Source organism: Vidua macroura, chromosome 1 (genome assembly GCF_024509145.1).
Source record: "Vidua macroura isolate BioBank_ID:100142 chromosome 1, ASM2450914v1, whole genome shotgun sequence".
NCBI classification, from domain to species: Eukaryota; Metazoa; Chordata; class Aves; order Passeriformes; family Viduidae; genus Vidua; species Vidua macroura.
In genome coordinates, this window is record NC_071571.1 from 17152082 (window position 1) to 17168974 (window position 16893).

General features: G+C 42.1%; 1 protein-coding gene across 1 annotated transcript in view; it reads right to left on the minus strand.

The window, feature by feature from the left end:
- Nucleotides 1-16560, minus strand: part of GPR158 (G protein-coupled receptor 158) — a 187315-nt gene extending 170755 nt beyond the window's left edge. Inside the window, exons 1-2 of the mRNA XM_053972486.1 lie at nucleotides 15481-16560; nucleotides 1107-1212 (exon numbers count right to left, since the gene is read on the minus strand). Coding sequence (XP_053828461.1) covers nucleotides 1107-1212; nucleotides 15481-16352 — 978 coding nt within the window. The 5' untranslated portion in view covers nucleotides 16353-16560. The remainder of the gene's footprint in view (nucleotides 1-1106; nucleotides 1213-15480) is intronic.
- Nucleotides 16561-16893: the final 333 nt, after the last annotated feature.

The following is a 16893-nucleotide window of genomic DNA, read 5'->3' on the forward strand; positions in this document are numbered from 1 at the left end:
GGTTTACCAGATACATGGGAAACAGTATTTTCTTCTAGGAAGAAATATGAGTGATTTAAAAAGTATTCCCTTCAATTCAGAAGTCAAAAAGTACTTGGCAGAAAAATACATTTTTTCACTTGCAGAAATACTTAGTCTTAAATCAGTCTTTATCAAAGACTTGATTTTGCATTTCAAGTTTATTTCATGGAAAAAAATCAAAGAGAAAAATACCAAAAAAAAAAGATGTTTACAAAAATTTTGAGTTCTTCTTGCTCAAAAATGTTAGCAGCTGAATTCATCAAAACCAACTGTTTTTCTAAATTTAGACTTAGCTTTCATAAATTGGCATTTTACAGAAAATTAGGCAAACATCTCCCGTCCTGGTAGACAAATGTCAACTTCCCCTACACTTTAATTGTCCTTTCCAAAAGTACAGAAGTGCACAAGGTACCTACTCTCACAGAAAACAAATGGGTGCCTTTGAAATCACCTTTACATGGGAGAATTAAAAGAAAAATCAAAATGTATTTTGTTTAAAAGTTTCATTGAATACACATGACAGGCCAAGCCGAATGAGCTATGATTTGCTGACAGATGGAACCAGACACAGACCTTCAGAAGAAAGGGGAAGCAGGAAGGAACTGAGCACAAACATTTCAGTCAGCTCTGTCAAAATGTTGGCATTCCTACTAAGAAGGAATTACAGTATCCAATTCTGCCTGTTATTCTGTATCACTCTATCAAATGTTTTTCTGAATAATTACCATTAGCATTTCAGCTACTTCTATTACATTTTGCAAGTTGTCCAAGCAAAAGCGACACTGACATTAAAATCCTATTTTGAGCACAAAATAATTATTTGACTTGCAAAGCAGAACCTCAAATTATTTCATTAGTAATCTTTTTCCCTGTAACTGTTATCTCGTGACAATAATTTTGCTTCTGTTTTAATATCAATAATTCTGAAATGCAGGCACTCCTGAAACTCATGCATTCCATAACACCTCACACAGAAAGATTCCTTCAGCCCTACAAACCACATTTAATGTCTATAAAATAAATAACATCTATAGTACAGAGCTGCTCAGTGTTACTGAAGTGAGGTCCCGTAGGGACAGACATACCTCAGAATTGTTGAGATGACACCTGTGCGTCCCTGAGAACCATCCCTCGTTCGAGCACTGGTCAATGTCCACCTTCTGCAGGTTGATGTCAACTTTGACAACACCTCTGAAAATAGAGAGGAAACAGCCTTGAACACAATTATGGAAATAGGTTAAGCTTTTTTATGATGCTGTAGCCTGGAAAAGCAGAACTACATCTTTCTTCTAAATATGAAAATTGATAAAATGTCTAAAACCAGAAAAGTTTTGTGTGTCCAGAGCCATGGTCACAGAAACATTTTTATTTTAGACTTTACTGAGATGTAGTATGGGCAAGAGCTCAGTAAATCTAACATATTAAGACTAGGGTGGCAGCTAGGAACAACTTGTATGTTCAAACAATGTAATGCCCTTCACATTTTACTGTGCAGCAGAGACCCAAAATAAATACAGTGAAAGACCTGCACTATTTTTTGCCAGCAACCTTCCCAGCCAGTTCTGAGTACGAAGTACCAGACACTGCACCTCACCCTATATCCAGCAAAAACTACATTCTCCCCTTTCCTCCAGGGAACCCCATTCGCCAAAACAACTGGAAAAAGCCTTTTTTTTTGTACTCTCCCCAGAGACAACCTGGCCTCCAGAGACACTCGGGCCTCTCCTCTGCAGCTCAACATCCTCCTCCAGCAAGCATCCAAGCCCTCTCCCCATACCTCTGCCAGCTTGCCCTGCAATAAAACCTGATACAACATCAGAAAGCTGCACAAGCCAGTGCAGGTCTGTGAAGACCACTGATGTCTGTGAAGCCAAAAAAAAAAAAGTTTCCTACACATACATGTCCTGAAGGATCACCTGAATTGTCTAAGTCCTATACCAAGAAGTCTCTAGGTTTCATCGTCAACAGGTTACCTCAAAAATTCTTTTGAAAGAAAAGCTAACAAGCCAGTTTCAAAGCTGACACTCTATTGTATAAAAAAACTTGAAAATCATCAGAAGAAAAAAAGGTACAAGACTGTAGTTCTATACCTTAAAAAATAAAGAAAAAGCCTTCTAAGATTTACATATTCTTCAGAATGACCTAGGACATTTATAGCATCATTTTATCAGAGCATATCATCTATGACTGTTTTGCTGTGGTCCAGACTTGACAAAAACGTCAATATGCAACTTCTAGTTGCTAAATCATTACACAAACTCATTCATAGTAGATGAATGCTCTGTGCTAATTTATTAAATCTACAATACCATTCCTTTCAAGTCAATCATTCCAGCCACTTGGGACAGATGTTTTCATTTCCACAGTCTGGACTTCCACAACTACAAACACCATCATCTCCCTTTCAGGTTGTGAACTAACAAGGGCATGGCCCAGCCTCTTTCTCAGAAGCACCTCATTCACCTCAAAGTGTGTTCCCTCTTTTAATTAATGCTCATAACACAATAATAGTAACAAGATAGCTACAGAGCCATATATTTGAGAGGATATGTACAAGCAAAATTAGAACATAAGAGTGAGCTTGATCAAAACCAGGACAATACTGTTCCCTCATATCTGACCCCAGCACAGCAAGACTCCACAACAGCTAAATTTGGACATTCATCTTCATGCTATATAGTAAATGGAAAAACACAACTACATCATGTAAATGGTCAGAAGAATGCATGAGAAAATTACATAAAACAGACAGTAGGAAGCTAGATAGTACAGGAGCACTCAATCCCACTCAGTCTCCTGACTAGAATCTAAGCAATCTAATGCTGGGCACATTTAGAAATTACTTGAAATACTTAAGCACTGGTTCTAGCAAGTTAAATTTAAAATAGCACACACCACACCTCTGGAATATTCTGATATATTTTTAGTTTTTGTCTTTGTACACTTGTTTTGAACAGCAGTTTCACCAGGGACTGCTCAAACCATGTTTCTACCCCAAGGAACTGTTTTTCCCATGTGCTGGGTGAGCAATAACCTCAAAAAGAAAACTTGCCATACTGCACAGATTATCTCTTTTAAATGCTGATGTCAGTGGATTACAAATTTAACCTGGCAAGAAGGTGCCTGATTCAGATGCCCACAGCAGTAGAGGTAACAGATCAGTCATCTGGTCATGTGTAGATCCCACCAGGTAGGTTTCTAATCTTTTCTGGACCTTCATGAGCTAATACAAATATTAGCGTGTGGGCTGCAGACAGGACCTGTCCTGCAAATGAGTACTGTCCTCATGGCTGCATACAGGCACAAAGCAGGCAGCAGGACCAGGACCAACACTACTCCTTGCTCTCCTAATTCATGTTATACACCAGTCACATTGGCAAAGCTATCAAGGATTAGCATCATCCTGACTACTCCAAAGAAATCAGTTTATACAGTAGGAAAAGCAGTGATGATTCAACTTTAATAGAAATGCAACCCATTCACCTGAAGCACCTGATGGAAGAAGGTTTTCTTTCCTTTACATGGAAAGTTTTTCCCTTGTGTACACTTTGTTTTTAACTAGTAGGAGAGGAAACTCACCTTTCCCTCCTCAAACATTTCTGCAAAGAGAAGTAGAGATTTCAAATAAAGGACAAACTAATCACTGCCAAAAGAGAAGAAACATCTTCAAGAGTTTGCTGTGTGGTATCATGAGCAAGCCCTGTAGAAGAAGAGTGCCAGTAAAAAAAGGCTATAAATATTTTCCAAAGAAAACTTACCTAGAGGTTACTTGTGAGGAAGACAACACACACAAGCCAGAGAAATTAGGGTTATTAAGTACACTGAGAAGGCATTTGAGTATGGCCTTGTACCAGAAGTGCTACAATTTGGAGAATTCATGGCATGTTCCAATGGGACAAGCATCAGAAAACAGGAGAGCATCCTAAAACTCAGAGCCACATACAGGAAAGAAAGGAATATACTTCTGGACTTCTCACATCAGAACTGATTAAAGAACTTACGTCCTTTGAAAGCTCTTTAATACAATTACTTTGTTAAAAACAGATGTGAAAATCAGATTCATACAGCAACTATCATTGGAAGAAGCCTCTTGTGATCAAACAGATCAGCTCAAACCAGGCTCTTAAGTTGGGGGTTTTTTATACCTTCAATAATGGAGACTTCACCATCTCAGGGAAATCTGATCTAGTGACTGACCAAACTCAGTGTCCAAAAAAAAAGATTTCTGATGTTTAAATGAAATTTCTTGTATTTCAGTTTTGTGCCTCTTGGGCTTTACATCCTTTCATTGAATAAGGCTGAGAAAGGTCTGTCTGTCTCTCCTTTACACTTTTTCACTGGGTACTTACACATAAAATGCTCCTGGAGTCTTTTCTCCTCCAGGTTGAACAGTACCAGCTCACTCAGTCCTTCTTGTATGTCAGAAGCTCCAACCTTTAACTAACTGTGCAGCCTTGCATTAGGTTTGCTTCAGTACATCCATATCTCCTGTGCTGAAGAGCCCAGAAGTGGACATAGCACTCTTGATGGGCCCCACCAGGCTGGGTAAAGAGGAAGGATCACTTCCCTCAACCCATTGGCAAAACTTCTCTCACCAACCAGGAGGGCTGTTGGCTTTCTTTGCCACAAGCACACGTTGGTGATTCATGTCAAACTGGTGCCCACCAGAAGTATATCAAAAGTGACTGACCTCCAATTGGTCACCAGCTATCTATACACAGAAGGCTGCTGAGTTGGTTAAACACAATTTCCCCCTCAGAAATCCATGCTGACTACTCCCAATCACATACCTCCTCTCATGTGTTCCAGAACAGGTTTTCACAATTATTTGCTCCATCGTCTTCCCAGGGACTGAGGTGAGGCTGATCAGCCTGTAGTTCTTGGACTTCTCAACATCTTTTGTCACAAAGTACACTTTTCCATTCAGCAGCAAAGACATTGAAAAGACCTTTAAGGTCATTGAGTCCCAGCTATTAAGCAAGCACTGCCAAAGTCACCACTAAACCGTGTCCCTAAGTGCCACATCTTCTAAATACCTCCAGGGATGGTTACTCAAGCCCAGCAGCCTGTTCTGATGCATGACAATCCTTTCAGTGAAGCAAGTTTTCCTGCTATCCAATGAAAAACTCCTCTGGCACAACTTGAAGACATTTCCTCTTGTCCTGTCACTTGGGAGAAGAGACCAACTCCCACCTCACTCCAGCCTCCTTTCAGGCAGTTGTAGAGAGTAGTAAGGTCTCCCCTGAGCCTCCTCTTCTCTGGACTAAGCTCCCCCAGCTATTTCTCACAGGATTTGTACTCCAGACCCTTCACCAGCTCCACTGCCCTTCTCTGGACTTGCTCCAGCACCTTTGATATCTTTCCTAAAGTGAGGGGCCCAAAACTGAGCAAGAGTTTTGAGGTACAACCTCACCAGTGATGAGTAAGGAGCAATGATCATTTCCCTGGTCCTCCTGGCCATGCTATTGCTGATACAAGATATCATGATCACAGTCATGCTCAGACAGTCTCCACATTCCTCCCAGGTAATCTGGCCCCAGTTTCACCCACACTTTCAATTTATGCTTAAGTTATGTCAGGATCACAGTTAAGCCATTCAAGCTCAAAAATATTTTCATAATACTTCTTCCAGAAATACTACAAAATTCCTTAATTTCAAACCAAGCACGTGTTTCTTTTGCTTCTCTTGTACTAAAGCTTTTCTTACAAGAATGTTTGTCTTTCAGAAAACCCAATCTTCATGAATTCAATGCAAACTTTTTTACCTACACTTTTCTCCCATCTGCAGCTCTTCTGTAGCACAACCTGAACTTTTGATGTGGCTAAGTTGTTCTGGTTTTCCCTTTTCTCAGAGCTTTAGGAGTTTCTGGGGTGAAAATCTACAGCAAGAAGAAACAGGACAGTGCAGGAACAGGAAAGCAATCTCTCCTGACAGTTACAAGCTTCCACAGGATTTCAACTGGTTCCCCCCATCATGCATATTATTATTCTTTTTTCACTAGACTTCTGCAATACGTGTTTAATAGTAACATCACAGTTCTGAAACAGTACCAAGGTCTGAAACTACCTGAGGATACAGCACTGTCAAAAGCAAAGTTTCTTCGAGCGTATATGTGACAAAGGCATCATGGTGGTACAAGACTTCTACTGCGTTCATTTGAGATCCATTTTAAAACACCATCTCAGACTAGCACCCCGCTGCTATTACACAGAGCACACTAATATGATATATTTCTGAAATTCATCTGTGATTAATACAGTAGCTGGCACAGCCTGTTTAGCCACCCACATTTTCAGTTATTTTTGATTCAGCATTCAGAAAATGGAACATGTGAAAGAACACATCCTCCTAGAATGTATATGGACCAACTCCCTGTGTTATATTTATCGAACTAATTGGGAATAATTGCAGTGTTGCTATCTTGGTGTAAGCAATCAAGACAAATATCAAGGGTGTAAGAGTAGACTCAGTTTGTCAGCGTAACACGTTCATCCACACTAGCAATGCTGCCTGGCTGAATGCAAGCCGCAGCCATAAGTTAATAACAATATTACTGGTAATTGTGGACCATCTGGCAGGTAAGCATATTTTGTTAATCTCCTTGAAACAGATATTTGTTTCCTGCCACAATTTTACGGTCCTTACAAACACAAAAGAGATATCTAAGGATTGCATGTCCATGCTAAACACGCAGTTAAGAAAGAATTAGTTGAATTATATGCAAGATAATCATTGAAGAATGATGTCATCAAGGATTTTCTGTCAGGTCAGAGGTTTGACTTAAGAGGCTTTAATGCCTGTCTGTATTTCCAGTACTACTGTTTGTTGGCATGCTGCTTGCCTTGAAATCTGTGCCAGAAATTGATTTAAGCTTATTTTCCCAAACTACTAGCTATCTTGATAGTTTCAGTAGTTATAATATTTCATTGTAACAACATGTTGTAAAACCTATCTACAGAATATTTTTTTGCCTCTACTGTTACATCATAAAAAAATCAGGAGGAACATGTTCTTTTTCTCCTAGTCAGCTTAAGCTGACTAGAACTGTACAAAATCATAGCCTGCCAATATTTAAATGGTGATAAACAGTATCTTTGTGCTCTAGATCTTCAAAAGCTTTTTTGGCACAGAGGTCATCACAGCTCAGCTAAACACGCTGTTTGCCCTCTAACTTTGTTCACTCACTTTTGTGCCTGTAAGCATTGTGAGCACTCATAGTTAAGATATAAGGGATGGTTATCACACACTGAAGTGGGCATCATCCCCCATATCTAAACAGCTGCTTAGATTCTTGCTGTCATGTTCACTCAGCCCTCCATGCTGTCCTTCATAAGTCCTCTTTACCAGAAAACAAGGAGATAAGAAAAACAATCTCTCTACGGCCATCAGAAATCTGCAAATGCCCACTCCTCTAGACAAATACACACTATATTTAGGATAGTCAATGTTTTCAGAGCAGATACCTTTTCTGACCACTCTCATTTTGGAGGTTGCTGCTTTCAAGAATATTAATCTTCAAATACTGCATACTACCTGACACCTGAGGCTCCTCCTATGTACCATCAACTGAGCATCCAAAAATAACCCTGGTGTCAAATTCACAAATGAATTTCAGCCATAAGGCTTACTGACAAACAGCAGCTTCTGCAGTTTCAACTTGCCTTTGCAAGTTAAGATTTAGGATTCTGTATCACTTGGGCATTGTTAAAGTTGTTAGCATGCACAGCCAGTTAGAGTCACAAAAGGCTACTGGGACATGAGACACGATTTTGGCCTGGTCACAGAGTTGCCACCAATTCCTTACTACTAGGACAGACACTTCCCTAATTCCTCAGCCATAGCATGACTTCTGCTTTTCAATATTTTCATAGGGGAACCAACTTTCACTACAAATAAACCTGAGGAGTAAGGAGCAGGGTAGGCACATAAATTAGGATTCACCTAGGCCATTTGAAACAGTACTACAAGGGCAGAATACTTAAAGCTGAATTCTATTGTCCAAAGAATTATTTCAAATTTAAATCTGCCTTCGTATTTATGGCATGCAGTGCTGCCTCCCTGGAGATACCCCTGCAGTTTAGTCAGAGAGTTCCTTAGATACGCTGAGGAGCAAGGATGCTTTGGAGTTATTTGGTTTTTTTTTTTCACTTGAGGATGCTCAAGTTGCTGCTAGCATCTTAACTCTGTCACAAAGCATCCCCTTGTATAGGAATGCCAGGTGTCAGTGATGGTAGAGTACCACTTACATTAGATTATCCCTATGAAAAGAGGTCTTGGAGCCAAACTCAGGTTACATTTTTTTTTTTTAATGTTTCCATTACCATCCATGGGGTCAGAGAGGCAGGTGGAAAGAAAGGGTCCCAAGGAGCAGAGCACGACAGAAGAAAATACATTAGGAACACAAAGGGCTTTTGAAATAGAAGAATCCTACACAGGATAGATGGTCTCAGCCTAACTATACTAAATCCTGTGACCCTGAAGATTTATTTAAAGATAACAAGGTCATTTTAAAACTCAAAAGTAAGTGGAAGCTGACCTTCCACTTCCAAAAAAAAAAAAAAAAAGAAAAAAAAAAGAAAAAAATTGAAAGGCATAAACCTGGGCAAGGAGGAACATACAAATTACAAGAATGTAAGACAAAACCAAGATATTTTTAGAAACCGCATGATAAAGGATAGGCTCTACTAAAAACATTTCAAATACCTCTGAAAGTGGAAGGCTGAAGTAGAATCTCTAACACAATACACAAACAAGATACAAAAATTGTTCAAAGAGACAGCTTTTGATAAAAATGAATTATTTTCATCAGTCTTGAAAGACTCAATGAAACAAAAATCAGCTTTCACGTGCAGGAAAGTTAAGCTGGACTTCACAAATGAGTGGCCAGTGACAAAGTCTGCAAGTGATAAAAATGCTTAATATAACCCACAACTAAACCTGGCTGATGCAGAAAAGATGCAGTAAAACATTTTGGAAAGCATTCATTCAAGAATCTGGGATCCCCCAATGAATTTAGATTCATGAAGTGAGTTTAAAACTAGAAAACTATGGAACCCACAGTCAATGGCTATAATGGAATATATAAATATATTATGGAATACAATGCTAAACTATATTACAGAAGACAAAAATGTGTTAAAACATAGATAAGAATAATGATGGTCAGTTTAATATATACTTACTATACAGTCATTCAGATAAAGTCTGAAAGAAAACAATTTATTTTTTGTTGCTTATCATTGGTAAATTGGACATAACCAGGATAGAAGAACTTGACATTTTTTCCCTTTAGTACCTGCCAGAAGCTGCTTTTGGAGTAAGGGCTATGGAAACCTTTTATTTGACCTAACACAGCAATACTTTTTTCTTACATTCAGGAACATTTGTATCTCAGCCCATACTCACAAATAGAATAGATGAAAGTCCTGGAGCTGAATCTCAGATAGTAAGGACTGCCACATGTCTATCCCCTTCAAAAGAGCTTTGATAACTTGCTGTGCTGGAAGTCTGGCCCAAGGGTGATGGGGGTAGAAAACACAGGAGTTGGAAACAGAAGTTTGACCCAAAAAACTAAAAGTTCCTTTTAACTTAGCATGTGCTGTGTAATTGTGGACATAAATGCAGTATGCGTTTCAATCCTCTCACAGCCATATTTCATTTCTTTCTTCAAAGAACCACTTCTGTTTCTCCGATATTGAAGAAAGCTGAATCATGGTTCTGAAAGAGAAATCCATGTTGTTCCTTTCCTAATTTTCATTAGCATCCATTCTTCTATCCCTATCCATGACCTCATATGAAAAATGCTGGCAGAGACATAATTAATAGCCTAGAAAATACTTCAAATATCCTGAGGGTTTCCACAAACAGTATAATAAGAGGCTTCTCTGTTTTAACTTATTTTCAGGAACACAAATCCAAGACTTTCAGACATTCTAGAAAATAAATTATTCCTTTTCATTTTTGAAACCTGTTCTAAATCCACCCACACCTTTAATCAAGGGCCAGAACAGGTTATAAAAAAATGTCAACCTCACAATCTTAAAATATTTTCTGTATTATACAACTAATGTCATATCACAATGGCACAAAAAAATTTAGAAGTCTCCTTAAACAATTAAAATTAATTTTCTCTTAGCTCAGTACTCAGACTAAAGAGAAATTGGGGGAAACTAAAAAGGGGTTAAAGGAAGAAACTAAACCATGTCGAAAAGAAAAAAAATTACCCACTTTTAAAATTCTTTTTTTCATGTCTACATTTATTTGGGGGTTTTTACCAAGCAATTTAATAGCTGTGAAATATTTAGCAGAATAATAAATCATATAATATATATAACCCCTAAGAAATTACTTATTTTTCATAAATACTTCTACCCCCACAGTTTAATCTGCCTTTAGTAATGTTTCCTTAACTAAGAGTCCTATCATAGTCTAACCCTGGAGCGATTCCAAGTAATTGTTTATGGTACAGAAGAAATCACTACATTACACTGCCTTTAGGGAAGAAACAGCTCAATTTAACTGTGCAGTAAAGATTATCTTTGAATCAAGGGATATCTTTCCAATAACTGAGAGAAGGAGCAAACTTCTGGAAGACAGAAAATATTAGGATATAGCAAAATCTGGCCAAAACTCAGAATGAAGTTACCTGTAAGTGATCCAGAACAAGATTCCATTCAAAATAAAATAAAATTAAAAAAAAAAAAAACAAAACCCAAAACAAACAAAAAAAAACACCCCAAACTTATTCAGCTTGCTAATTTAGTTCCTTTCTGCCAAAACAGCCTTTTTACATTGGATTCTCCCTAAAAACCTTAAAAAAGATAGTAAATGTTGTGCTGGATTTGGCAAAAAACCTGCTGGAATATGGTGGGAGGGGGAAAGAAAGCCAATGCTTCAGATCCTGAAGACAATCTGATCTCCACAATGAGAAATCATGAGAGACCAAGGACCAGTTCCCAAAATGTGGACGTATTACAACACAATGTTAAAGAAAATGAGAACAGCACACAAGGGAACATTTTGAACTGCAAAAGCAGCAACTCATTCATCAGAGTTTGGGGATAATTGATGTCATTGCACAAGCCTGAAACAGTGCACATGAATTTGACTAACCATGCTCAGGAAATACTGGAACAAGACTTGAGAAGAGGGACCACGGGAACAGAGAGCTTATGACAGAGACTAAAGCAAGCCAGTTTGTGTAGTCCAGTAAACAAAGGTGGGGAAAGGGCCACTGCCTATAAATAAGTCAGGGCAGTAAACACCAGCTAAGGGTGCTAAGTCAGATGGAAAACAGTTCTGGACCAGAATAAATGCATGAGAACTGACTGCGAGTGAATAAATTTAGATAAGAAACCAGGAGAAGTTATCCAACCCTTAGGTCCAGCATGCCAGTGAACTGAAGAGTCAAGAGGGAAACCCACCTACTTAAAGGTGGAGATTTGTCAACTTATGACATTAAGTGGGTATATGACAGCAGAAGACTGACTCAGTGACCCAGGAGGACTTTTTTTTAACTTGTGTGCTCATTTTAGCTGACTATTTAGTCATCTTTCTTCTAGATGAAGACGTGACCTTTCCCACTTGTCTCCTGGACTGCTAAAGCAATGAAGACCTCTCATTTCTTTCTCCAGATGCCAAGAAAATATTTTACTTCTCACACTTTTCCACTTTCTCAGTAGGGCTGCAGGGAGGACAGTTGGGTCCTCACATGCCATAAAATATGGTTCATTCTGACCGTGGGATAGGCAGTAGCAGAGGAGGGGCACAGAAGATCTGTGCAGATGCTACTGTGCTCTACCCCCTGCAGCACTACAGCAGTAGAGTGATTAGGCACATTAGGTCATGAGTTTCAGTCGCAAACCATCAGTTTAGACAGGAGGGATGGTTAACATCAAGTGATTACTTTGAGTCTCTATGGATCCTGATTTCTGAACAAGAGCCTACACTGCACCTTACAAGCAGGTAGCAGTAATGTTCTCTCCATGCATTTTGGGTGGAAAGACCAGCAAATGCAGACAACAAAATACCAGTAAGCCCTGCTAAGAAGCTGCAGAGAGCCAGCACTGCTAGCTTGGCATTGTACTAGGTTAATGTGGCCCTGAACAGCTTCTAGTACATTTATCAGTACAATCAAGTTGCCTTTGGTTTCTCCACTTCACCTCAGTACTTGTCTACAGTGTTAGTCATGGCAAGACAACTTAACTATAGCAGTGTTGGGAAATAAGATATAGGTAGCAGCAACCACCGTCTAAACCCCACACTCCTACACTTAACCACATTCTCTCCTTGGCCTTCACTTGGGGCAGTTTGGCAGTAATCTCTTGGGAAGTGGAGAGGTGAAATTGAAGACACATGAGCTGTTTGCAAGAGCCCCCCGGTCTGTTAACACTCCCATCCCCAGGCCAAAAGCGCTGTTACTCTTTACAATGTTAAGAACAAAGCTTGCTGCCTTGTGCTGCACTTTCAGAATGTCATTGACAACAGCACTGCAGTAGCAGCATGCACTGAATACAGCCAGTAGTAGTTATCAGTACTGCCCTCATTAAACTCTTCCCACTGCTATGCCACATGAACAAAGCCATCTGTTACTGCCACAGAAGGGATACCAAGAAGGAGCAATGGGCTTCTCCTTCTGTAATGTGAAAGAACTCTCTTTCATGGATAGAGCATGCTCCTGAACGAATCTCACCCTAATGTACCATGCATTAAACCTAATGTGAGCAAAGAAAGTACAAAAACTGATAGAATAGTATTAAAGAGGCATACACTAAATTACCATTAATGATATCACACCAGACTACTAAATGGGAGAAGCATGGTAACTGATTCATTAAAATGTTTCTAACAGATAGTTCAAAGATACATTTTTGGGAGAACCAACATAGCTGATCCAAAATATGGAGGTGAACAAACACTGTTTTTTTTTCATATGGGCCTTAAATAAGAATTTAAATTCAAAATATTGTTTCACTCAAAGACTGGTGGTGAGAGGAAGTAAAGCTTACTTCAAGAGGCATCTTCTAGTAATTCACACACTAATTTTCCAGTAACTAGATGTTACATTTTTCAATTAATGTTTCCACACTAGATGTTACATTTTTCTATTATGTGCTCATGCTTTAAACCATTTTTTCTCTTAAAAATTCACATTGAGGCTGTGTACCTATTAAGTATTGAAAACACTGTGTAAATATTGAGACAAACTACAAGTCTCGGAAGCATATTTTGTGCATACCATTTTCTGTGTAGCTGAGAAGCTTTCTCAATATCCCAAGTAATAACCTTATATTAAAGCCCATCTTTCATCTAGCATACCTCAAATCAGGAACAGAGGAATCCTTCAGCCTTGCCAGAATGTGTATGTATTTATAATTTTACTTCTTCTACCTGCTTCTTTAATAGTTCGGCAAAAAACATAATCCATTTTTTAGAAATGCTTACAAACTTATCTCTGTTGATACAACAAATCTTTGTTAGTTTTGTCCTAACTATTCAGTATAACAGCAACATAACACTTCGAGCTTGCACAGCATACTCCATCTCATGATCTTCTAAATAAGAAGTGGTTCTCCAAGCTTAGATGGGCTCAGTGAATGCCCCTTGAAGTGTCAGAGTTATAACAGGTTATTCTATTTCCTCAACGGAAGTGACCCCCACGTGGCAAGCAAAGGCTGGGAAGATGAGGCGGGGAAGGCAGTGCTCTGTACTGCATCCAGGAGGACATCTACTGGTTGCCGTGGCTGGCCAGGGTTATGCCAAAGCAGACCTGGTGTGTTCTGCACACCAAAACTACCACAGCAGAAACCTACACCACTGAGATGCTTCCTGGCATCACAGAATCCTGGCACAGAGCTGGGATTGGAGCTTTAGACTCTTCTTTAAAACATGGGTTTATTTCCTCTTCAATTAAGTCAAGATTGAAGCTTCTTTGAGTTAAACTTTATATCAAAATTTATATTCTCAGAGAGACGGTTTGTGGCTGCCACCACACCTCCAGCCTAGTGGTTCTGCCAAACTCTATCCCCAACAAGAGAATATCAACCTACATTCACTTTCATCCACATCCTGAAGTTCATCAAATGTTGAACATTGCATTTCAATGATCTCTGACAAGCTTCCTGACTTCTCTGGACTCCCTAGGATCCAGAAGAGCTCTACAATAGACTTATTCCTGGGTTTTGGTCTCAAGAGGAATTCAGCAACAAACAGCCTACAGCTGAGCTCATTTTACCTTAACCCTATCATCCCCATAAATGCAAAAATTTCAGGGCAAAAAGTAATTCAACAGAGAAACAAGCAGCCATTATCCATTCAACAAATTTTGGGTTTTTTCAGGGATTTATGACTGCACTCATATCTATTTGATCACATTGGATTTCAGACTAAGCCAAGAGAAACAGCATTCGCAACCACTACTGCCTTGCCACCTAGGTGTGGCAAAATCTCTTTGGTGTCTGCTACATTTTTATCAATCGTTACCTACTAGTAATTCATAGCACAAAAGAAATCTTGTGCTTCTCTCTACTCCTGAGAAATGCCAGCTGCTTCTGGGCAGTGCGCATTCCCCACTGGACAGAGCTGCCTGTGAACCCCTCGCAGGAGTGCCAGGGGAAAAACTGGCATCTCACACTCCACAGGTTTCTCTCATTCTTTGAGCAAATCTCTCTTTGGTGTCAAAATACAAAGATACAAGAAAGAGCTTTTTTCTATCTTCCTCTCTGTTAGTTGCAGTTCGGTGGCAAATTATATAAAAGCAACAAGAAGTATATAAAGCAATAAAAAATAAGCAAACCTTTACATATACCAGGTATTGAATATAAAGCTGGTGGTGCAAAAGGAAAGCTCTCCTACTGCTGCTTCAGGTTATAGCCACATGAACTATGACAGAACGGCAGTCACCAGCACTGATTTACCTACACGTGTACTACCACTGACCAGGCTCGAGCACCCCACAGTGGATGCGCTCTGGAGACCAGAAGCAGCAGTTTATCAGCACAACAGTGTTATTTCCCAGCAGGTTAAAAGCACAGCTGGGGTCCAGCTAGGTTCAATTTCGCAGTATAGTAAGAAATAACAACTCAGTGAGCATTTTCCTCTTGCAGGCACAGATAAACTTCAACTGGCAACCGCTGCTCGCCTCTGCCCACAAGCACACTAGGAATGTAACCCACATGCACGCCTGCTCCAATGGGAGCAGGTAAAGCAAACGCTGTCTTACAGACGGAGATGACTGCGATTCTTTTAAGGAGCAACAGCTCCCGAAGGCATGAAGGTACAGCTCAACAGGAAGGCCTGAGGTTGCTCTGCGGTGTGACTGAGCAGCCCGTGCGGCAGGGGTTGATCAGGTCACCCAGAGACCAGAATGCCCTTCCCTAGGAGGGGGGGGCAGAACCAAATCCCCATCCTGTTTCCCCCCTTCCCTTCTCGATAGAAAGTAAGCAGAACACTCCTCTTACCTGAACTCGGGCAGGAGGTTTGGCCGCAGCCCATAAAAAGCTGCCGAGAGGGTCACTAGCCAGCCGGGTTTGTAATTCCCATTCTCACACTCCAGGTATGGTGAGGACCACCTGATATGGTTCTTATCAGCAGTGAAGCTCTCCCGTCTCTTCCAACTGTTTTCCAAAGTTTTGGGGCCCGTGTTTAAGACCTTCCTGTGCAGATGTGGCCTCCACTTGCGCTTCAAGCCGTGGAACCACTCTGTTTCCACAGAGGCGTTGGCCAGGCGGTGAGCCGTGGAGGACAAGTCCTGCAGGAGGACCTGGCTCTCGTGCCTGCTGGCCTGGAGGAAAACCTGGGGAGTAGAGGAGAAAGGCTCTGTGCTGAAAGTGATAGCGGCCCTGGAGATGTTGGGGTCCTCCTCCAGCAGGCTCCTGATCAAGGCGCGGTACCACTCCAGGTCCTCCTGCAAGTTCTGCTCCCTCGACTTATTGCTCTGGAGGATCATGTTGAGTAAGTTGGTGGCGTGGGTGAGGGTGCCCAGGGCACCGTGCAGGGAGGGGTGCGAGGTGAAGCGCGACTTGCCGGCGAGGCTGGCCAACTCGTACCGCCCGGAGCAGTTGGCTCGCCGCAACTCCCGGGAGTCGCCCGTGTAGAGGAACGAGGCCACGTCCTGGGGCACCTCCTCGGCGAGCCGCTGCGCCAAGATGGTGCTCTCTGAAGAGCGGCTCCGCGGGGCCGGCAGAGGCTCCCGGCTCTTGATGTGGTTGTAAATAGGCTGCTTCCCTCCGAGCGCCCGCTCCCGGCTGCGCACTGCCTGCCCTTGGTCGGCGGCAGCCCCCAGCCCGCGGTGGGCGAGAAGCAAGAGGAGAAGGAGCCGGAGTAAAGCCATGTCCCCCGGTGCTGCCGGTCACGCCGGCACGACGAGGCGGCTGAAGATGGGTTTCGCGCAGGCGGCCGCGGCGCAGGGGTGCGAACGCGCAGAGGGGTCCGAGCGGCAGCGGGGAGGAACGCGACCCCCGGCCCGCGAGTCACCTGTGGCGGTGCCGCCCGCAACCTCCCCAGCGCGGGGCTCCGCACAGCCCCACCGCCGGCGCGGAGCGGCGCGCGGCCCCTCCGGCGACAGCAGAGCCGAGCCCTCCTGCGCCTCCTCCCGCCGCGGCCACCGCGCTCACTGAGCTCCTGCCCGGCGCAGCGCGCAGGGGCGGCGGCGCCCGCGCCCGGCGCAGCGGCGGGTCCCCCCGCGGCGCCCCGCCGCCGCCCGCGCTCCGCCGCTCCGCATCCTTCGGGAGCCGCTGCCGGAGAGGAGGGCCCGTGGCGCGGGACTGCCACTTGCTGCGGGGATCGGCGGGCGGAGCTGCTGCCGGGGAGCCAGCGGACAGGCGCCCGCCTCCGCCAGCGCTCGGTTCTGCGAGCGAGAACGCCCAGCCGTG